The 23,061-nt window shown below is 37.2% G+C and overlaps 2 protein-coding genes across 3 annotated transcripts in view; both read left to right on the top strand.

Moving 5' to 3' along the window:
- usp32 (ubiquitin specific peptidase 32) overlaps positions 1–17,523 on the top strand; it is a 50,128-nt gene extending 32,605 nt beyond the window's left edge. The window contains exons 8-34 of one of the 2 annotated variants that reach the window (XM_084125735.1): positions 739–854; positions 1,193–1,255; positions 1,511–1,594; positions 1,741–1,802; positions 2,266–2,368; positions 2,681–2,870; positions 3,330–3,508; positions 4,106–4,246; positions 5,118–5,235; positions 6,340–6,494; positions 6,845–6,926; positions 7,069–7,143; positions 7,552–7,690; positions 8,108–8,213; positions 8,314–8,487; positions 8,627–8,801; positions 8,887–9,038; positions 9,124–9,235; positions 9,380–9,576; positions 10,381–10,565; positions 11,585–11,671; positions 11,764–11,884; positions 12,526–12,717; positions 13,753–14,005; positions 14,085–14,506; positions 14,597–14,689; positions 15,283–17,523. In XM_084125735.1, the coding sequence (XP_083981861.1) occupies positions 739–854; positions 1,193–1,255; positions 1,511–1,594; positions 1,741–1,802; positions 2,266–2,368; positions 2,681–2,870; positions 3,330–3,508; positions 4,106–4,246; positions 5,118–5,235; positions 6,340–6,494; positions 6,845–6,926; positions 7,069–7,143; positions 7,552–7,690; positions 8,108–8,213; positions 8,314–8,487; positions 8,627–8,801; positions 8,887–9,038; positions 9,124–9,235; positions 9,380–9,576; positions 10,381–10,565; positions 11,585–11,671; positions 11,764–11,884; positions 12,526–12,717; positions 13,753–14,005; positions 14,085–14,506; positions 14,597–14,689; positions 15,283–15,456 (3,950 nt within the window). In that variant the 3' untranslated portion in view covers positions 15,457–17,523. Of the gene's footprint in view, positions 1–738; positions 855–1,192; positions 1,256–1,510; positions 1,595–1,740; positions 1,803–2,265; positions 2,369–2,680; positions 2,871–3,329; positions 3,509–4,105; positions 4,247–5,117; positions 5,278–6,339; positions 6,495–6,844; positions 6,927–7,068; positions 7,144–7,551; positions 7,691–8,107; positions 8,214–8,313; positions 8,488–8,626; positions 8,802–8,886; positions 9,039–9,123; positions 9,236–9,379; positions 9,577–10,380; positions 10,566–11,584; positions 11,672–11,763; positions 11,885–12,525; positions 12,718–13,752; positions 14,006–14,084; positions 14,507–14,596; positions 14,690–15,282 lie in introns of both variants that reach the window. The other variant, XM_084125734.1, reaches the window with a different exon arrangement.
- Positions 17,524–17,898: 375 nt separating this feature from the next.
- On the top strand, positions 17,899–22,800 carry LOC311091006 (fibroblast growth factor receptor homolog 1). Its single transcript, XM_084126713.1, has 12 exons — positions 17,899–18,136; positions 18,239–18,329; positions 18,653–18,740; positions 19,046–19,241; positions 19,326–19,464; positions 19,579–19,677; positions 20,227–20,387; positions 21,287–21,424; positions 21,495–21,606; positions 21,692–21,791; positions 22,218–22,317; positions 22,403–22,800. Exons 2-12 carry the CDS (start codon positions 18,284–18,286, stop codon positions 22,451–22,453), a joined length of 1,230 nt encoding a protein of 409 aa, XP_083982839.1. The 5' UTR covers positions 17,899–18,136; positions 18,239–18,283; the 3' UTR covers positions 22,454–22,800.
- Positions 22,801–23,061: the final 261 nt, after the last annotated feature.

Here is a 23,061-nt window from a genome sequence, read left to right as displayed (position 1 = left end):
CTATAAACAAAGCAACGCTTGCTTACCATTTTGAATCTCAATCATGCTGATCACGCTCTTTATTCCACTCCGCTCGTGTTATTATGAAACTATTTAACTAACTATTATTCATAATAAAATGAGACGGATTCCGACTAGAGCCAATGGTGCGGAACACCAAAAAAAAAACGAAGTCGCTCGATGCTCAAAAACGGCCCGACATTGCCTGATGGCCGACCATCAGCTTGGTGTGTCAATGGCTTAAGGGCCAGGTTTACTAACAGCTTGTGCCAGTGCAAACCCTCTTTTGCCGTTAAAAAAACTACTGTCAGGATTTACTAAAGACACGCAGTGAAAAAAATTGCGCTGAAAAGGCGTGGACACAGTTATTTTTGCAGCTGACCTAACTGCATGTGCATTTGTTGGAATTTCCCTTTCAGATGCACAATTTATGGGAGGAGAGTATTTAAATAAATCATGCAACGCAATTTACTAAGGTTTACACTAGTCAATTCACTGGTATTTGCGCCATTAATTAACGCCCAAAAAAGCGTGTCTTAAACCAGACTCTTGGTAGATTGCGTTGGTCATTATGGAAACGATCTGCGTCTGTGTTCTTTAATTTACGTGTCGTAAGTAGATCACTTGCAGAACTTTCCACTCCCATCTGTGCTTTTTTGGAATTGCGCTCTCACGCTAATTTGCCCTGTTTATCTATGTAAATCTGGCCCTAAATATCTTCTTCCTTGTCTGCTTCAGTTTGTTTTAAAGTGTTCGATGTAGATCGGGATGGAGTTCTGTCCAGGGATGAGATCCATGAGATGGTGGTGGCGCTGCTGGAAGTGTGGAAGGACAACCGTACAGATACCCTCCCCGTAAGTGTCTAATCAAACTTGAGTCCACAGAAAAAGCAATAAGCACATGATACGGTTTAGCTGTTTGATTAACCTTTTGTCGCTAAACAAATTACTTCCTTAGTATTATATATGTTTGTGGATATGCCTATGAGGTGATTCATGCATATGAGATGAAATCATGTTTTTGCTCGTATGCACTAATGTGGGATAATACATTTAAATTAAAGTCAAATCAATTCATTATTGATTTGTGCATCCTGAGTTGTCATTGTATGTCTTACATCTAATAGAGACCTTTCATGTCAGTTATAGATTTCATGATGATACTTCCTGATTTTTGTATCTCTATGTTTCAGGAGTTTGATTCCAGCGTGTCAGACATTGTAGAGGACATACTGAAAATGCACGACACAACAAAAGTAATTAGACTTTCTTTTCAATGTAGATTTGTCATGCAAAAAAAAAAAAAATTAGTTGATATCAATTTCAATTAATTTTCACCATTGCTGATATCAAATCCGATGCAACAGCAAAAACTGTAAATTCCCTTTTAATTAAAATGTTATGTTTCAAAATAAATTTTCCCTCAGGTTTTTCTTGGATCCAATATTTAAGGACATTATATGCGTGTATGTCATCTGTGCTCAAACATTTGTCTTGTGTTTTACTCACAGCACGGGCACTTAACCCTTGAGGACTATCAGATATGGAGCGTGAAAAGTGCCCTCGCCAATGAGTTCCTCAACTTGCTGTTTCAGGTATGATCCTACCTTCAGTATTTTTGGACTAAGTAACAATACAAAGTGCGTCAATGCTTCAATAATCTGTAAGTGAGTCCACTAAAGTATGTACGTTGTTATTTTGATTCTGGCCTCAAATGGCTTGTTAATCTGTTGATCATTAGGTGTGTCATATCGTCCTGGGCTTGCGTCCTGCTACCCCTGAAGAGGAAGGCCAGATCATTAGGTGAGAGTAGGACACAGCATTTCTTTACTCACCCTATTACTTTCTGTAACTCAGCTTCCTTTCAAAAGCGTCCTACTGAGCACTTTCTCAATGTTTTAAAACAAGCCTTATGAGGGCTGTATTGTATTTCACTCACTCATGATCCTCATGATTAGACTTTGTCTGTTTATAAGGATCCATTGTAACTCCGTTGCCTCTAACAGCGTTTAAAATGAGACAGAGATTGAGAACACAATTTCATTTTCAATTAGATTTTCTAGCTGGACTGTTGGTGCTCAAAAAGACACTATAAATACTGTACCACATCATTGTGTCTTAGTGTTCGGCTATACTGCCTAAGTTTATTATTGATATCTTATGACAGAAGGAATGTTTTGTTGGTTTATTTTGGTGCTTGTGTATAAATATGATAGTTCTTTTACTGACTGTTTGTCATCCACAATGATTTTGTGTGACGGCACAGGGGTTGGCTGGAGCGGGAGAGCAGGCATGGTCTACAGCCCAGTCAGAACTGGTTTCTGATCTCCATGCAGTGGTGGCAGCAGTGGAAAGACTATGTCAGATATGTGAGTAAGCATTATGTCTATGCAGCCTCTACATAACAATGAAAAGGGATCATATCATGATAAATCTAATTCAGTTTTTTTTAATAGGTACATTGTACTGTTTTGTACTATCTAAACTGAGTACAACTAACTAAATTATGACCATTTTTCAAATTATAATTGGACAACAGAGAAAACAGTAACCTGATCTGACCCATTTATAGTACACATATCAGGCTGGACCTTGTATCTCTCAGACATCATCCGGCCAAAAAGTACTGACAATATGGAGCTTATGTGTTTTTTTGATATACAATATATTGTGTTAAACAGGATAATAAGTCGATTGTCGTAGAGCAGCCATCAATTCAGGGCAGTGGGATGAGAAGTTCTCAGTCTACAGCACCTATAGAGCCTGTCCTGAACAGAATTGGAATAGTTGTGCGTTCTCCCAGTTCCCCAGAGGAAAAATTTCCTGATAACATCTCCAGCTCATCGGAGGCCTCGGAGAGCACTGGTAACAGTAAGTACACACTCAGTCATTGTTAAGAATATGATTTAAGCTGTGGCGTAGCAGTTATCACATACATTAGAAGAAAAAAATACTTTTATTTAGTAGGAATGCATTAAATTGATCAAAAGTGACAGTAAAGACATTTACATTGTTGCATAAGATTTCCATTTTAAATAAATACTGTTCTTTTGAACCTTCTATTTATCAAATAATCCTGGGGAAAAAATTATCACGTTTTCCACAAAAATATTAAAGGTGCTGTATGTAATTATTATTTTTGACTGTACTAAAGCATAAAAATAGTTTGCAGATATTTAGGAAACATAATAAGTTCACATACTTTTTTCTCAGAAAAACAATGCTACAGCCAGTTATTCTACTTTGGTAGTGCTCTGGTCCAATAAAAAGGCATGAAGGCTGAAAAGAGGTGTTCAGCCTCCATTAAAGCATTTATTTTCACATCCTCAGGCCTGACCCCACACATCAGTTCTTCTGCCACAGACGTCTGCTTCGCTCGGCAGCACAACGTCTCTGACAACAACAACCAGTGTTTCTCCAGTGCCAATGGCCATTTGCCCAACAGCATGGTCGCGCAGAGGCCCGGTGCCATAGACAACCAGCCTCTGGTGACCACCGAGCCCATGAAGGTGAGTGTACGTGTGCTCAGAACACCCACTGAAACCAGGAAGCCACTGCTAATCCTTTTGCCCATCAAAATAACTACCAAAGTGCATTGAATCAGCCTGCTGGGGAAATAACACCTTCAAGTTTTTTGTCTTTTATTCCATCTAATTATAGCTTTGGATAGCTCAAAACTACATTAAAGTTTCCTTTTTGAAATTAAAATCACCTTGAACAAATGAATCCTGTGAGAAATGGTCTGTAACATTTGTGTTCTAGAAAATGAAGCTGAAATGAAGCTAAAAGCATTTTGTATGAAACTGCTTGCTTCAGTAATGGCTTGTCACAAACACATTTGCAGTTATGTAATAATATAATGTCCAGTATAATCAGACTCTTTCTTTACACAACACAATACATTGCAGCTGTAAAGTCAAAAAGGGACCTTTTTGGTCCTGTCCGCTCCTTCATCCAACCTCCCACTCTCACAGTCAACAAGAAAAGAGCAGGGTGAAGGACGCTTACACCACCTGTGATTTATTCACTGGAGGTCACTACAATTTATCATTGCAAATTGCTGTCAATATGAACTCCCCTTGATTGTGTGACTCCGTTTTGTCCAGGCACCCACGTTGACTATGGAGGGAGGGCGGCTGAAGAAGTCCCAACAGCTGTTGGCTAGCCGGGACTTTGAGACTGTGCCAGAGCCTGTATGGAGGGCACTTTATCACTGGTATGGGGCCAACGTCAGCCTCCCCCGACCGGTATGTATTCCATGCCAACATAGGCACTTAATTTGTGCTTCAATTAATGGTATTTGCTCTGGCTTTTTTGCTTCGACACACAATGATCTTGATGATGTGACATGAGGTGTCACATGAACTGTCAGATATTACTAAACCTGTTTCCTGAATACAGATTATGCTTGGCTATTTTGATTTAACCCTCTGTTGGACAGCGTTGCCTCTGGGTATCAGGCTCATTTTCTTCACTTTGCTAGCACATGATTCATATTAGATGGCCTTAAAATGGTTAGTAATGAAGAGATGTTGTCAAATAAACAGTAAAAAGGTTACATTCTGGAGGTGATTTAAATTAAAAAATATTTTACATTATGCACCATGTGAATGATGAACTGCCCTTTTAAAATAAATTATTCTTCCCCTCATAAAAAATATAGTTCATATTTCTTATTCTTATAAAATAAAAAATTGCATATTTTTTTTTGTTATATATCTTTTTTTCTCTCTTTTTTATATTAGTAAAATAGTATATTAGTCAAACTAAATGTAATTGCAAATATTATTTAATGATTTTGGCAGCGTACCTTAAAAGGACCCCTCTCCAAGTATTAATTTTCAAAATTAAAAAAACGTTTTTGATTTTGGTAATGATATCAATTTTACAGTAAATCCAACTTTTCTGTCATAATGTATGCAGTAGGGGTTTAAAAATTTGACTGAGGAATGACCATGAAAAGAGCTTTAAAATGCCTTTGATCTTCTAATTCAGTTTGATTCAGCCAAATTTAGCTTCTCTCTTAAGCAGTTGCACCACTGTAGTCAAGCTTTTTTTAAACATTTTACATTCTTCTCTATACCTTGTGCTTATGCTGTATCTTTTTTCTTCTTTCAGGTCATCACGTCTACAGTCACACTTCACCCAGAGCTAGAGCTCTTCCCCCGCTACCTTCTGTTCCTGCGACAGCAACCGGCCACACGCAGCCCTCAGTCTAACATCTGGGTCAATATGGGTATGAGCAGCCTGCGAATGTTCCCTCCACATATGCCCCGAGGTAACGTAAGCCTGCAGCAAGAGAGAGGCTCCCTCCACCTCCGCCTTGACCAGTTTCTCTAATCTCCTAAAATGCATCCAGCACGGTCTCAGCAAAACGACCTGTCTGGATTACTAAAGAGCCAAATCCTGTTGCCAACACCCAGAGTCATCTTCTGAGTTCGGCCTAGAATAGAAAATAATAATAAAGAACAAAAGAAAACATAAAATATATAAAATTACATTGGTTATATTAAATATTTTATATTTTTTTGTTAAATGCTACATTTTGCTCACACAAAACTATAATGTAATCCATGACAGCTATAAAACCATGTTGAATACATTTTTTTTTTTAAATGAATCCAGATATTTAAGTTTTCGAGACTAGAAGTATTGTATGTCACTCAGTCATGGCTGTCTGGCTCAGAAGACTGTTTGGTGTGGGTAAAGATGAGTGCTCTGTGGCTGATTTCCTGTAATTTTTTGCTTTGCAATCTTACCAATTTTTTATTTTATTTTATTTTTTTGTCTCAAATCATTTGTCTTCTATGAAATCAATAATTGCTGTATGAATATTATGTATTTTTATTTTTTCACAAGACTGGACTAATTAAAAATTGGCTTGATTTATTATTTATTTATTTTTTCAAATCACCCAAACTAATGATTTGATGAATGTTCCCTTTTGAAAATGACCTTTGCCCTTTCTTGCTGCTACCTTACAACTAATCCTCAGTCTGTCAATCAGGTATTGGTGCTGTGTATGTTATATATTGATCTGTGTGCTCCTTGTGACATCTGTGTTGATTTAATAGCATGCATGCTAGGCTATATGGATGGAATGGACTGGATCTTCACATTTCTCATCATTAAAATGAAACCATAAAATTATTACTTTACTAATTTAGCATAGTAAGTTAAATTACATTTACATACTCCATGATTTCTTTAATGTTCATTTTTGAAGATATATATAACAACACAGCTGGTGGAACTACGATAAAAGGTTGTATTTAAAATGTGTAACTGTTTTTTGCATGTGACAAAGAGAATGCTAAAAGGTGCTTCGTTCCCAACACAGGAAATGTTCCTTCTCCGAACGCCCCTCTGAAGCGAGTGCTGGCATACACAGGCTGTTTCAGCAGGATGGGCACCATTAAAGACATTCATGATTACCTGTCCCAGAGGTTACGCATAAAAGAAGAGGACATGCGCCTCTGGCTCTACAATAGTGAGGTGGGTACTAGAACCCTGCGCGGGACTGTTTTCTTAATCCCCCTCCCTCTGAATTTCTGACCATTACCGCCCTCTCCCACAACGTGTGTGTTCCACTCCTGCCTGCACAAAAATTGCACAAACATTAGGGCTATGCTAAGCGTTCAGAATAAAAGATATAAAGCATTGCGTTTAATTAAGCCGACCTTAAGATAAAGTAATGCTAGCATGGTAGCACCACAAATGACACATTCGGTCAGCTTTTTATTAGCCTTATAAAACTCCATCAACTGTTAAAACAAAACATCACAACTAGTGGAGCCTAAAAACACATTTTAAATGAATCTTGTTTTATATTGTCTTTTTATCAGAATTACCTCACTCTCCTGGACGATGAAGATCACACTTTAGAAAGTTTGAAAATTCAAGACGAACAGCACTTAGTCATTGAGGGTATGTCTGTGACTTTTATCTGTCTTAATTAAAGTTTTATCTCATTTCACATTTGCTGAGCAGTGTGGATTAAATTGCAAAGCATGCATGACCATACTGATGGAAAAGGAAAAATTATTAAGATATCTTTCCCTTTCTCCAGTTCGAAACAAAGATATGAGCTGGCCAGAGGAAATGTCTTTCATTGCAAACAGCAGCAAAATCGACAGACACAAAGGTAATGTCAGAGTTCTTGGAAAGTGTTGGAAAAATCTATGCAAATTGGAGGCTGGCCAAACCATCTACAAATGCCAGAATGTTTATCTGAGTTTGACCTTACCTAGATAGCACTATAATACAATTCTTTAGACCGGTTTCTGGTATCAAAGCAGATATCAAGTAGATTATTAACACAGGAACAAAAGTAGCAAGAGTCCAAGAAGCAATTACATAACAAAGCAATATAAAAGCCAAATCAAGACAGATATCAGCTTTGACATTTAAAGACTCACTGTTGCTGTCGAACTCTATGAAATCCTGAGTAATTGAACGTCATGGAGATAGTACTCAAGTGGTTGTGCCTGTGAAGTCCAAACCTTTAGTCTCTCTTAAATTTTTTACAAATTTTGTCCCATTTCTCTTGCAGTTCCTACTGAGAAAGGTGCCACAGGTCTGAGTAACCTGGGTAACACATGCTTCATGAACTCCAGTATTCAGTGTGTAAGCAATACCAAGCCCCTCACTGAGTACTTCATCTCAGGGCGACACCTTTATGAGCTTAACAGGTAAGGAAACATGGCCAGTGCCTTTTTAAATACCAAAACCACTTGTAACTACGTAGTTAAGCATTCACATTTACTGTTGCTCTGAAAAATTTTGTGGGCGAAATCCATCCAATCATTTCAACAGGAATCCACACGAGCATGAGTTTCACACGAGGGCGAAAAAGTGTGTTTGTGTATTTGGTTGTTTGAGTTGGTGACGCCATGTTGACCAACAGAAAGTTGCTTGATTTAAAAGTGACTTCTGTGTGAGGAGTGCTTGATGCATCGACCATTAAGAATGGACAATGGAACTCTTTTGCCCACGAAATTCCAAAACACAGCTTCTGTGATGCACCTTTATACTTAAAGGAAAAGTTGGAAACTTGTGTATGGGTCACTATCATACTTCTTGACCAATGAGCTGTCTTGCCTTGACAGAACCAATCCGATAGGAATGCGTGGTCACATGGCCAAATGCTATGGTGATTTGGTACAGGAACTCTGGAGCGGCACCCAGAAGAACGTTGCACCTCTAAAACTCAGGGTGGGTTTTGAAATTCTCAGTTATCTCTGAAATTATGAGCATCAAACCCAAATGTTTACATTAAAATTCTTATGCCATTTTTTAAAAAACATTTTTGTAGTGGACAATAGCAAAGTATGCACCGAGATTCAATGGCTTCCAGCAGCAAGACTCCCAGGAGCTCTTGGCATTTCTCTTGGATGGGCTTCATGAAGACTTGAATCGCGTGCACGAGAAGCCATACGTGGAGCTCAAGGATAGTGATGGACGACCAGATCATGAAGTAGCCACAGAGGTTAGTGTCAAAACTCCTGTTTTTCAGCCCCTGCCAGGCTCAATACATCAGCTCAGCACTCTTAAATGAACCTATATGGACACACTGATGAAAAGTCATTTCTTCACCCTGAGGACATCTGCGTGTTTCTCTTTCACAGGCCTGGGAAAACCATTTGCGGAGAAATCGTTCAATTGTGGTGGACCTCTTCCATGGGCAGCTCAGGTCCCAGGTGAAGTGCAAGACCTGCGGCCACATCAGTGCCCGCTTCGACCCCTTTAACTTCCTATCGTTGCCGCTGCCCATGGACAGCTCCATGCACTTAGAAATCACAGGTAAAGCCAAGCAGAAAGAAAACAAACATTTTAAAATTCATCAGCAGGTACGGCAGTCTCACATAAAAGCTTTTTTGATTTGCAGTTATCAAACTTGACGGTTCTACTCCGGTGCGTTACGGGCTCCGTCTCAACATGGATGAGAAGTACATGGGCCTGAAGAAACAGCTGAGCGAGCTGTGCAACCTGAAACCTGAGCAGATCCTACTGGCTGAGGTTCATACATCCAACATCAAGGTCAGCTCAACTCACCACATCAGACACTGTTGTTGAGACAATCCAAGTGGCCTGGCTTTTAAATAAATGCTTCTCTTTGATCTAGAACTTTCCTCAGGACAACCAGAAGGTGCGACACTCTGTGAACTGCTTCCTCTGTGCATTTGAAATCCCTGTGCCTGGCTCACCCACCTCAGTCACCTCTCCAGTGCAAACAGGTAATGATTGATTTCTTCTTTCTCTTGGTTCTTAAAAGAGAAGTTTTGCTTTATCATGGACACCCTTATTTGCCATTGACCCATATTATTATTAATTAAAATATATATATATTTTTTTATTTTTTTATTTTTTATTTTTTTTAGAAAAAACACCTACAGCCAACGGGACAGCAGGAGACAATCACATTGGAAAGTCTGGCCTAATTCCCAATGGCATGCCCAGCACAGTGGTCCCCTGTACCCCCGAGAAGCCCCTCGCCAATGGTATCCCTAATGGCCATGCTGTGCCGGTGCAAGACAGCCCCTTCATTGGCTACATCATTGCCATGCACAGAAAGATGGTGAGCATTCACTTCATATTCACTATTGGACTGAAAGGGTCACCTCAAAGTCCACCTCAAAAAAAAAAAAAAAAAAATTGTCATCAATTACTCATCTTCGAAACACAAATGAAGATATTGTAATGAAATCTGAGATATTTCTGTCCCTCCATTAACAGTCCATGGAACTACCATTTTGAAACGTAAAACTAATACATATGAATCAAGCAGCTTAATCAAAATTTTCTGAAGCGATACGATTGCTTTATATGGTGAATAGATTTAATTTAGATCTTTTTTAATATAATTTCATCAACACACACATCAGATATGGTAAATGGAAGCTCAAGCATGCTTGCTTGATGTTCGAGAACCAATGAGGTTCATTCTCATGTGTTACGCAGCACATTTGAGCTTCTGCAAGAACCACTGAGGTTTGGTTCACGCATCGAGCAAGTATGGTTGAGCTTCTGTTGATGTTCGCTGATCAATGTTTATATGTGAAGAAAAGCCTAAATTCAAAATTTTCATCATATACAGTGATCCAGTCTCTTCAGAAAATTTGGACTAAACTGCTTGATTCATATGGATTAGTTTTATATTCTCTGTGAACTTGTTGAAGTATCAAAGTGGTAGTTGCATGGACTGTCAAAGAAGGGACAGAAATCAGATTGAATAAAAAAAAAAATTTCATTTGTGTTTCGAAGATGAAGTGAAATGACATGAGGGTGAGTAATTGATGACAATTTTATTAAAATTTTTGGGTGAACTAACCCTTTAACATGATGGTCATAAGCATCCTAAGTGTCCGGTCTTTCTCCTCAGATGCGGACGGAGCTGTACTTCCTGTCCTCTCAGAAGAACAGGCCCAGTCTGTTTGGCATGCCGCTTATTGTGCCGTGCACTGTGCACACAAGTAAAAAGGACCTGTATGATGCCGTGTGGATCCAGGTGTCCCGACTTGCCAGCCCTCTGCCCCCACAGGAAGCCAGCAACCACGCTCAAGACTGGTCAGTGGCATCTGTAGCTCACAGCGTATTGATGTTGATCATTAGTTTGGATGTTTGTTTGTTCGTTTTTTTTGTCCGAAGTACACCAGTCAAAGGTTTGGGTTCATCAAGATTTTTTTTATGTTTTTGAAAGAAGTCTCAAATGCTCACCAAGGCTGCATTTGATCAAAAAATACATTAATTTACAGTATTGTAAAAACAGTAATTTTTGTAAATTATATTACATTTTATTATATTAATATATATTTTAAAATGCATTTTATTCCTGTGATGGCAAAGCTACATTTTCAGCATTATTACTCCAGTATTCAGTGTCACATGATTCTTCAGAAATCATTCAATCAATATGCTGATTTTCTGCTCAAGAAACATTTCTTATTAGTATCAATGTTGCAAACAGTTGTGCTGCCTTGTATTTTTGTGGAAACTGATATTTTTTGTATTTTTTTATTTTTTTCAAGATTCTTTGACGAATAGTAAGTTCAAAAGAACATAATTTATGTGAAATAGAAATCTTTTTTTAACAAATATCTTTACTTGATCAATTGAATGTGTTCTAGCTGAATAAAAGTATTAATGTCTTTAAAATAAAATTGTACTTTACCAAAACTTTTGAACGATAATGTACATTATAAATTATTAAAATGTAGTAAAAGTTGTAGTTAGAGTGGTTAGCTTTTTTAGTGCAGTCATTTCTGTATCCTATTTCCCTCAGTGACAAATGTACTGTTAGGTTTTTGATACTTTATACAAGACCTAGTGACCTAATTTATTCTATTTTTAATTTTTCAGATTTAATACAAATTAATGCAAATGATAGCATCATATTGAATTTCAGTAGTTCCTTATTTCAGTTCATATGGCAATTAGTGACCTAGAAAATAGTGCAGAATGTTAAATATTTTTTATTCCTTAACTTTTATTCATTTCTAGGTTTCAATAAAAAAAAAAAAAAAATGGTTTTGGCCCTGTGTAAGGTAGAGTTCCTTTACTCTGTTATGTGACATGTTCTCTTCCAGTGATGACAGTATGGGCTATCAATACCCCTTCACTCTGCGGGTGGTGCAGAAAGATGGTAATTCCTGTGCCTGGTGTCCCTGGTACAGGTAAGTCATTTGAGTTCAGCGCTTGTGCATGCACATATCTCACACACACTGTGGGCTGTCGTGACTGACAAGGGTTGTCGTGACTTTGCCAGGTTCTGCAGAGGCTGCACAGTGGACTGTAATGAAGACAGAGCATCTTTGGGAAATGCCTACATTGCTGTAGACTGGGACCCCACAGCCCTGCACCTTCGCTACCAGACCTCTCAGGAAAGAGTACGTGCTTTACAGATGTTCACAGAATTTAAAAGCCATAAAAGCAGCATATTCAGTCAGTGGGTTGTTGCTTTGTGACGGTCTATTCTTCTATACTGCATCCAGTCTAATGCTGCACTGCAGGACTTGATGTACACATAATGATTACTCTGCTAGTGCTGTCATTCCCTCTGAAGAGATTTGCTTTCATCTCACATCACAGCTGAGAAATCCATTAAAATCATATTGAATGAATAATTGTTTTCTGGGTCTGCTGCCTCTATTTTACCTCTAGCAAGAGCTCCTGATATAAACTGCTAATTATTATCTATCATTTACTACTTGCAAAATACACTTGATTGCATACTCTACTGCAGAGTCATAGTAAATAAGTTGTTTAAAATTGGAGATGACAAAATAAAATCCCATGGATTTTGCACCACTTTTATGGTGCATTACAGACTAGAACTGACATTTTTATAACGTACGATGAGTCTGCAAATAATGTTTAATTGTGCATTAAAAAGAAATGCCTTCAAATGTAATAACATTCTAGTTCTAAATCTTTTAAATAGGTCCAGAGCTCTTAGTGTTTTTGGGTAGATATCATTTCATTCTGTTACTGTGTCAAGTAATTAGTTGCTGATGTTTATGTGGAGCAGATAGTGGAAGAGCATCCCAGTGTTGAGCAGAGTCGGCGTGCTCAGGCAGAGCCTATCAGTCTGGACAGCTGTCTGAAAGCCTTCACCAGTGAAGAAGAGTTAGGGGAGGATGAGCTCTATTACTGCTCCAAGTGTAAGACCCACCGCCTGGCCACCAAGAAGCTGGACCTCTGGAGGCTGCCCCCCGTACTGGTTAGAAACCCAAATATTTGTTTCCTCCTTCTCTGAAAAAATAAAATAAAATAAAATATATATAATAAATATATAATAAAATATGCATAATAGTACTGGTCAAAAGATAGGAAACATTATTTTTTTTTAATGTTTTTGAAAGAACTCTCTTCTCATCAAGCCTGCATTTATTTAAACAAAAATACAGAAAAAACTGTAAAAAATGAAATATGATTACAATTTAAAATAATGGTTTTCTATTTTAATATACTTTATTTATAAATTATTTCTGTGACGCAAAGCTGAATTTTCATCAGCCGTCACTCCAGTCTTCAGTGTCATGTCTGTCACACGATCCTTCAGAAATCAGTCTAATATGCTGATTTATTATCAATGTTAGAAACAATTGTGCTGCTTAATATTTTTTTATAACATGTGATAACCTTATTTGAGGATTCTTTGATGAATAGAAAGTTAAAAAAGAACAGCATTTATTTAAAATAAAAATAGATATAGGAATGGATAAAATAGATTCACTACCGTTCAAAAGTTTGGGGTCAGTAAAAAAAAAAAATTCTTTCTTCTTTTTAATAGGATGTGTCAAATTGTTAGTAAAAGCAGTTAGTGATAGTGATAGAAAAGATTTATATTTTGAATAAATGCTGTTCTTTTTAACTTTTTCAATGAATCCTGAAAATGTATTACAGGTTCCAAAAAATATATGAAGCAGCACAACTGTTTCCAACAATAATGACAACCGAGTATCAAATCAGCCTATTAGAATGATTTCTGAAGGATCATGTGACACCGAAGACTGGAGTAATGGCTGATTTAAATTGTGCCCTTTTAGCTAATTTAATCTGATAAAATATAATTAATTTTTTTCTCATTTTTCTTTAATAAAATCTTTAAAAATACATATTTTTATTTATGTTTATTATTATATAGTTTTAGATCCTTTGAGCTAAATAAGCTACATTTAACATACTGTATAACATAAATGTAATTTTAAGCAAGTTGCCCTTTGTAACATTTGGTTACAACATATTTTTTCAGATTGTTCATTTGAAACGCTTCCAGTTTGTCAATGGCCGGTGGATTAAGTCTCAGAAGATTGTGAAGTTCCCACGCGAGAGCTTTGACCCCAGTGCGTTCCTCACCCCACGGGAGGTAGCTCAGAGCATGGGTAGCTTGCAGAGCCTCCAGAGCGAATGCCTGGTAGAGGAGCTCCAGAGGCTGGAGAGAGGAGACTCCTCTGTGTCCTCCATCTCCACTACTACTGTGGCCAGTCCTCCCACCTCTGGCAAAGGTCTGTCTCTCTTTTCTATTTGCAGACCTTTTAAATGAACACTGCTTGAGATTCTCTAACCACTGCGTTGTTGTTTTAGGCACCCCGTGCTCTATCAGGAGGGTGTGCAGCCCATTGAGCAGAAACAGCAGCCCTGGCAGCAGCCCCAAAAATACAGGACGGAAACAGGGGCGTCTGCGTCTTCCACAGCTGGGCAGTAGGCATCGACTCTGCAACAGCAAAGAAAACCTGGATGCCTGTAGCAATAGCAAGGAGAGCGAGACCGAGTCAGAGCAGGGCACAGTGACGGACGGGGAGAATCAGATGCCATCTGATGCAAATGGGCAAGACACCTGGTCACTGGACGCCTCAAGCAGCGACTGCGATGCCATCATGGTGAATGGACTGGGACAAGACAGCAGTCAGAGTAATGGACACTCAGAGGTCAGCACAGACCTGGACACCCCTCACCAAAGAAATGACATCTGCCTGGAGCCCCTGTACAATTTATATGCAATCTCAGTAAGTGATGCTTCTCTACATGTTTCAATGTGTAATGATTCCTTTTGTAAAAAGCCTTTCTGACACCTTAATTGTTGTTTTTCTTTTAAGTGCCATTCAGGAATAATGGGAGGGGGGCACTATGTGACTTATGCTAAAAACCCCAATGAAAAATGGTACTGTTACAATGACAGCAGCTGCAAGGTAAGATCCCAACTCTGTTTATTCTTTGACATCTCATGGGTTTCTATTATTTGACACTCTTACTGCACAGAGTATATATTTCTGCAAGGATGGGAAATTCTGGAAAAAGTACCGGTACTTGTGATACTAAAATAAACAAATTGGATGCTACAGCCTGAAGTATCTGTCAGCAATTACCATCTGAATTTGGTATCATCACATTGACTGGCAGGTGCTTTCAAAAGTTCAACATTGTTTGAATTGAATTAAATCGAATTAATTTAAATAAATGTTATTTTAATGTTATTTAAAATTAAATTAAATGAAAATACCATGTTTAATATAAGTACTGTGGTATCAACATAGGGTTTATATTCCTGAAATATTTCCCTTGCATTGGTGTCGACTGCTGAAAAATTAAATAAAAAACAATTCAATCTGAAATAAAAATCATGTGTTCAATGTAAGTACTATTGAAATTTACATTCCTGAAATTTCCCTTGCATTGGTGTTGACTACTGAAAGTTAATAATAATAATGATAATGTCTGGTTTCGTGACAACACTAAAACAAGAATTGTGCAACACTTAAACCGTTTCTTGTCATCTATTCAGGAAGTTCACTCGGACGAGATTGACACAGATTCGGCTTACATCCTGTTCTATGAGCAACAGGGAGTGGACTACTCGCAGTTTCTGCCAAAAACAGAGGGCAAAAAGATGGCAGACACCACTAGCATGGACGAAGACTTTGAATCTGACTACAAGAAGTACTGTGTGCTGCAGTGATGCCATGCTCTTCCACATTAAAGACACTAGGGGGGTCTGTCAGTACGCCAGTGCAATGAGGACTGAAACGGCAGAGCCGCCCCAGAGGACCATCATTTGTGAAAGCACAAAATATCAGTTAGCCGACAGGCACACCACCGCCGCTGACTGTGCTTTCAGAATAGAGGTACCTGACACTTCAGATACACGAGGGAGAGGGCGAATGAGTGAATCACAGAGAACTGTAGCGATCATGTGATTGTTGCCAAGCAAACAAATAACCGTTAGCCAATCCCTTGATATCACCATTACCAAACAGACAAAACTGCTCGTTCACATGCCAACCCACACAGGTGAATCCAAAAATCACATAACAAGAGCTTGTGCTTCTGTAGTGCTACATTTCTGGATGCTAATGGACAGAACAGATTCTTTTAATTAGGAAACTGATGGGGAAGATGGTGTTGGTCTAAATTATAGAGCCCTAAAAGGTTTCTCTAAAGGTTTGGTTGGCTTAGAATTTTATTTTATTTTCCGACAGTAAATTCCATACACTACCTCACATCTTTTGGCCAGCTGTTCATAGAAAATCAGTGTGACAGTATTATATCATCTGAGGGCAGTTGAAATGATTTTATGGACAAAATTCACTTCCAAAAAAAGTTCATTTTAAAGACAATTTCTGCCATTTAATAGAATATCCTCCCACTCCCTGCTGCCAAATTATACACATGCTGTTTTTTTGTTTTGTTTTGTTAAGTTTTAAATCTTATTTAAGCGGGTTATTTTGAGACTTAATTTTTTTTAGAAGAGTAAATGTATATCTTTTTCTTTTTTTTTGTATAAATTTATTTTTATCAATGTGAATTTGTTTATTTTTTTAATGCAGTAGTTCACTTTGCCTAAACAACATTTGCTTGTAGCTTTAGTCTTAGCAGTCTGATCAAACCACGTCCTCTCAACAATACCGCTGCTTTGTACACGTTTTCCTGTTACTACTGTTTGTTTTTTTTTGCTTTACAAAAAACTGTTGACCCCGGAGACTAAAAACGGCAAACAGATACATATCTGATTAATGCTTTCTCATGTGTCCAAGCCAAAGTGTTCTGCTGGTCATGTGCGTAATCTGTGGGAAGCATTGAATACTGTCAGACAAGAGCAAATAAGGTCTGTTGTGTGAACAGTATTAGCACAGAAGAATATTTCACAACCCATGCTTTTAGAGAACAGCATCCTCACTAAACTGCTGAACGTTCTGGACGTCTGTGTCAGAGGGTATTCCAGGTTATTAGTAGCATTTCTTAATTACCACTGTGAAATGATGTATGAAATACTGAATGGCTCTTATTTTTCAGCAACTCGTCAACTGAATGAGCTCCTCCTGTGAGGGGACGTTAAACCCTTGGAAATCATCGGGATTCATTCGCCCGCACCCATTTTGCTGCTGTACTTTTCAGATTTCCATGGATATTCTAAATGTTAGCCATCAAAGAAAGGTTTATCCCTGTCAGAAAAAGAAATGTATGTGAAATAAACACAGGTGTGTTACTGTAAGGAAATGATTAATCATCATGAGTAATGCAAATATGATAAATGGACTGTAAACAGTTTTTAGGTATTTTAATGTTGGAAGAAAAATATAAAGATATCCAACATCCAAAATCAACTGATATCACTCTTGAATAAAAATTGGCTGTTTGATGTATTACAATTACAGTAACCACAAACATGCTTTAAGCATTCACTTTTTTCTTTTTTTTATACAGGGATAATTTATTAAAATGGCAAAATGATCTCTTTTCAAGTAGTGCAATCAACTACTGATGTGTGTCTTTGTCTATGTCGTTAGTCCTAATTTTGTTAAATTAATTTTGATGAACTGCTAGAGATGTATTAATTTAATGAACTTTATTTTGTAAAGTGTTGTTTAAAGAATAAAATTGACATTGCACTGACAAATGTACATAAATGTTTTGTAAATACGCCAATGAAAATGAACTGTACAAATGTACTTGTAGTTGTATATGGAGTGATGATGTTGATCTGTAACAATTATTCAAGAAACAAATTAAATGCAGCCAAATGCGAGCTTTTCTCTTCTGTGTTTATTTCATGTGAATAATGCGAGGTGTTTCCTTCAACAGCAAAGAGGAAACCACACGCCTCCCTCTGTCAGGCTCTATAGCGTCCAGTGCCATCAACCAGACCTATTTCCTTGAATTCAAGCCACATTTGACATTTAAACTAACCTTTCATAGGACCCTTCCACTCACTTTACAGAATATTTTCCTTTAGAATATTTCCCTTGAATGAAATATACAAATTCAGTTCATGAGAATCACCTCAAGACCTTTGAGCACTTTTGTGGGTTGCACATATATTTGGAGACAAGCATTCTGTAGTCAGGAAGTGAGTCGATCTGCATACCGTGCTACTTATAGAACTCTGCTCTAAACCACAAGTGCTGAAGAATTGTGGCTTATTGTTCTGAACAGCACCTTAAACTCAGTGGTCTTCATGCATGCTCATATCATGCAGAAGAAAGCTACTGTAGACAATGGTGTGCGTTGCATAATGAGTTCATCCTGGGGACCTGCATTCTGTTGTCTTTTCTTCAAGGAGACAAAACATCTTTTACACATTTGCTTTTCAGGACTTGCATTTGAACATAAAAGGAGACGTCGCCCGGTTAACGTTTAAGGTATATTGCGTATAATATGATCAAACATTAGTTTAAATGAAATTTAAAAGGGCTGTGAAACATGAAATGATCATTTTTGTCTCGTGTCTTTTTCTCTTTTAGCTCTCAGATGATTTAAAAAAAGCATATGATGCTTTTGACTTCATTATGGCAACTGATAATTCATCCGATACAAATGTACAAATCTGGCAGCGTAAGTATATATGTGTATTTATATACAGTAGTCAACATTTGAAGTTCTAAGACAAGAACGGATATTGTTCAAAATTCATGTATAACTTTGATGAAAGGTGGTGATCCACTTCAAATGTTGAATGTATATATATTATAATCATAAACTACATTATATGATTTTCTACATAACTTTTATCGAAAGAGGTGAAAAATATTGGTGACGCTTCAAATTTTTTCATTTTTAAATAAAACCAAAATGAATTATACTAAAGTTACAGTTGCATGTGTCTATATGAAAACAGTGGATTATTTCTCTTTGATTTGTTTTTTCTCCTTTTACAGACCTTGATGTTGGACACATCGTTCTAATCTGCATCTACGCTGTTACCGTTTTCTTCATGATAATACTTGGATGCCTTTGCCTAAACAAGTATATTTTAACAGTTTTTTTTAATCAATGGACCCTTGCGGACGGATAAACTTTATCTAATAATAATTGTTTGATATTTATTTAAATATTATATTATTAAATTGTGCTGTGAAATTGATTAATCGCATCTAATATTAAAGTTTGTAAATATATATGCGTGTGTGTGTGTATATGTATGTATATATATATATATATATATATACACACACACATGCATACATATATTTACAAACTTTAATATTAGATGCGATTAATCAATTTCAATTATCAATTAATCAACAAGCTCTGTTTGTTTTTCTTATTAGGTATCGGTCAATGAAGAAGATCATACGGGATTTGAGGCAGGGACGGTCGATCCCCCGAGTTCCTTCCCAAGATTCTCCTCCTCCATCTCCCAATGTCCTGAATCTTCCTGAACTACCAGAACGTACTACAGAGACCCCATTACAGAGACAACAATCTAAACCCAGCTGCAGATTTCCGTGGAAGCCTCCGCTACAGGTTCACTACATTTTTATTTTGAAATGTGATTTGACTGACTTTGTATAGTGCTTAAACAACGTAACATGAAGAACTGATCTTCAGGTTCCCCGGTTCACAAAAGCAGACCTGAACCTTATTCAGCTCATAAAGGCGGGTAGAGAAGGAGTTTTCTACAAAGGAAGGATAATTAAGGGCACTTGTAGAGGACACTCACTGGTCACTTGCAAAATCGGAAAAGACGGTAAAACTATATGCAAACACATTTTTGTTGATTTAAATGCATTTTGAAAACAAGTTATTGTGTGAATATCTTAACAATTATCCAGCTGATGTTTAGATTTGCTGTCATTTGCAGGCATCACCCCTAAGCAGATGGAAAACGAGGTGTCTATTATGAGAAAGCTGGCATATCATAAAAATGTGATTCAGCTGTTAGACTGGAATACAGTGGAGGGTAAGTCATGCTGCTGTACTTCAGTACTGTATGACTAAACAGCAAAATATACAGTAGGTCTTGCCTGAGAAAAACTTGCCGACAGTCTTAGGGTGTTGAAATGGTTCACGAGTGTTGCTAAAGTGTTTTTTTTATGTTTTTTTGTGGTTGTTAGGGTGTTCTCGGTGGTCTATATGATAGTCTCGTCCCCAAAATATGTTTCAAGCCCCTCCTATAATGTTTTTTTTCTTCTGTTTGATCGTCCACCAGGTAAAAATTGTAAGTTACAGCATTTTTCGCATGATTTGATCATCATCAATCGTTGCAGGATGAGTGTAATACATAGAATAATGGGTTTGTTCAAATCCTTTTCAACAATAATCTTAACAAATATCACTAAATTTACAGTAGAATATAGAGATATTAATTTGTTGTAGCAATATCCGTTAATGAATCCACTTGCAATATAACATTCCCTCTCCACTTCTACTATTATTCATTTATCATTCAAGAAAACTTGTCAAACTTGTACTAAAATAATGTATCATGTGACCAAAACTGTTTTCGCAGAGCCGTATATGCTGATCATGGAGTTCATAAGCTACGGGACCTTGCGCAGTTTTGTGCAGAAACACAAAGACGAACTGAGTGCCGAACCTGAACTGCAGAGCCAGTTCACCATTGCGTCTTACCACATCGCCCTCGGCATGGAGCACTTGCGCTCTAAAATGGTATCACAAGCTGGCACAAATATAATACAGCTCTTCTGATATAGATCTTATGCAAGAGAGAAACAAGGCATTAGGGGTGTAACAATATATCGTGTCACAATATATATTGTACTACCAAAATGAAAGTTTCAGTTTAAAATTTGTTTCAGTTTCAGTACTACATTAAACTGCTATATATAATTTTGAATATAATGTATAATAATGCAATGGGGGGAATATTTGTGCTTAAAGTCATGTTACCAGTAAAAAGTGGCCTACATTATTTTAAATGTATCTAGTCAGTGACAGAGTGCAAGCATATTCGTCTAAAATAATTCTGTATTTTCAGCTTCAGAATCATGAATATTTGTATTCTGGTGTCACCATTGCCCTGTGCATTGGGTTTCCAGCACCAAGCCTATTCATTTCCACCCACAATGTAATAGCAAATTTAACATTTTAATCAACAGTATTTTTTGTTAACCTTTTACCATATGTCTTGGAGTATCGCAATAATATCGTATCGTGAGTTCAGTTTCGTGATATGTATCGAATCGTGACACGAGGGTATCGTTACACCCCTACAAGCCATCTTTAGAATTTTGTGTTTAAACTTTTGTTTTTGCGGTAGCTCTGTGTATTTCTATGGCATATCGCTGTCGAAGAGTAATTAGCTGGTGAAGTGGATTTACTTAACAAAAGATAACATGAGCAGTGTAATATTTGAAGTGGATGTCAGTTGACCGAGGAGATTTTAAAATGAGCAGTTCATTCATAAATCCGTAAGATCTTACCTTCATGATGTGGAAATACAAACCGGAAGACAGAACGCAACGAGCGCAGTGCTGAAAAGGGGCTGGATCTATACATGAATGGAAAAATGGAAAGAATGATTTGGACGTTTTCTCCGTACCATTCAGGTGGTGCACTGTGACCTTGCCTTAAGGAACATTTTGGTGAGCCGATTCCCATGGGAGGTGAAGGTAGCGGAGTTTGGCCTGGCCAGGGACTTGACCCGCATGAGGAGCAGACGCAGCAGCAGGAAAAAACAACACAAGGTGAACTAATCGCACCTGTTCTTCCCACATCTTCATCGACCATCTGGCTAATATTAATGTGACCTCATAGGAACGCGTGCCCCTGCGCTGGTACCCTCCAGAGTACTTCCGGAACAACTACTACAGCTTTAAGGGAGATGTCTGGGCGTTTGGGATCGTGCTGTGGGAAATGCAGTCATTTGGTGAGAAATATCTTGAGATATTTGGTTGATTTGTCAAATATTTTTGATGAATAAATCACAAATATTGGATTTTGTATTTTTATAGGCACCTTGCCATATCCAAATCTGAACACATCTGAGCAAGTGGTGTATAGTGTCTGTGCTGGATATAAAAACACTGTCCCCAGTACCTGCCGTCCAGAAATGTGAGTGACCATATAAAATATATTATTATATATATTAAAATATATCATATCAATTATATTTTGTCATCGTAATAACTTACTGACCTACTGTCTGTTATGTATGGAAGCTTGTTTCCAGCACAGAATAAAAAATGAAAAAGGTAATTTCGACTTTTTATCTCACAATTTTTTTCTTGCAATTGCATACAAAATTGCGAGATATTTACAAAAAGTTGAAATTGCGAGGAAACAGTTTATATCTTGTAATTCTGACTTTAATTTTGCAATTGCAAGTTTATATCTCGGAATTACAAACTCGCAATTGCTAGAAATAAAGTCCGAATTTGAGAATTTTTGAGAGTCAGAATTTTTTTTTTTTTATTCCGTTGTGGAAACAAGCTTCTGTAGTAATGGTTTCCAGTTATAAATATCTATTTTAACATGTAGGGAACAGATCATGCTAGACTGCTGGTTGGATCCATACACATCGAGACCTTCATTTACAGACATTGTCAAGATCCTGGAGAATATTGTGGAGAGTGATGGGGTGAGTCATATTTGTCCTTGAGCCACTCTTCACTCTTTACCTTTATACTAGAGATAAGTGATAAAACATTACTGATATATTGCAGGATTATGTGGACGTTGACAACCAAAGGATCATGAATGCAGGAGAAAAGTGAATGAAAAAAAAGAACATAAATCGTTGTTCTACACATCAAATAACTTTTTTAATACTACAATAATGTTGTAGCAATTATTTTATCATTGTTCTCATGTAACACCTACTTAATTGTGTGCAGGCATACTTTTTTAATAATGTTTGTATATAAGAATTTAATTCTGTGTGTGTTCTCTGATCCATAATATATATATATGACATTACACAACTCTAATGACCAAATCACAGTATTCTTGCTATATTTCCATGGATCATTTTGAAAACAACAACTAAAAAAAGTCAGTGTTTGTTGTCATAAACATGCTTTGTTAACACAAAATAATTTAATAAAATAAGTTTAACAATTTAAAAGTCTTGAAATGTTTAATGGTGGTGAGTGCTTCCTTCACAAATTGCACTTTTTGTGGCTAATGCTTAGTAAAGAGAGTTTAATTTCAGTAACAATAAAATAAGCATCTATTTTATCATAAAACTAGTTGCTATGGTCATTTTTGTAAGGATTGACTTCCACGGTTACGCTCCATGAGCCAATGTGCAATCAAGAATCCGCCCACTTCAGGAATCAACCGAGCCGATGGACCAATGGAAAGACAAAGATTAGAAGTGACC

This window comes from Abramis brama, assembly GCF_963993115.1.
Source record: "Abramis brama genome assembly, chromosome: 10".
NCBI classification, from domain to species: domain Eukaryota; kingdom Metazoa; phylum Chordata; class Actinopteri; order Cypriniformes; family Leuciscidae; genus Abramis; species Abramis brama.
This window is presented reverse-complemented; position numbering and strand designations above follow the sequence as displayed.

Coding starts and splice junctions, on each gene's coding strand:
- LOC311091006 (XM_084126713.1), top strand. CDS start 18,284: ATGGCAACTGATAATTCATCCGATACAAATGTACAAATCTGGCAGC. Junction 19,465..19,578: donor TTGCAAAATCGGAAAAGACG/GTAAAACTATAT, acceptor TGTCATTTGCAG/GCATCACCCCTAAGCAGATG. Junction 21,792..22,217: donor AGTACCTGCCGTCCAGAAAT/GTGAGTGACCAT, acceptor TTTAACATGTAG/GGAACAGATCATGCTAGACT.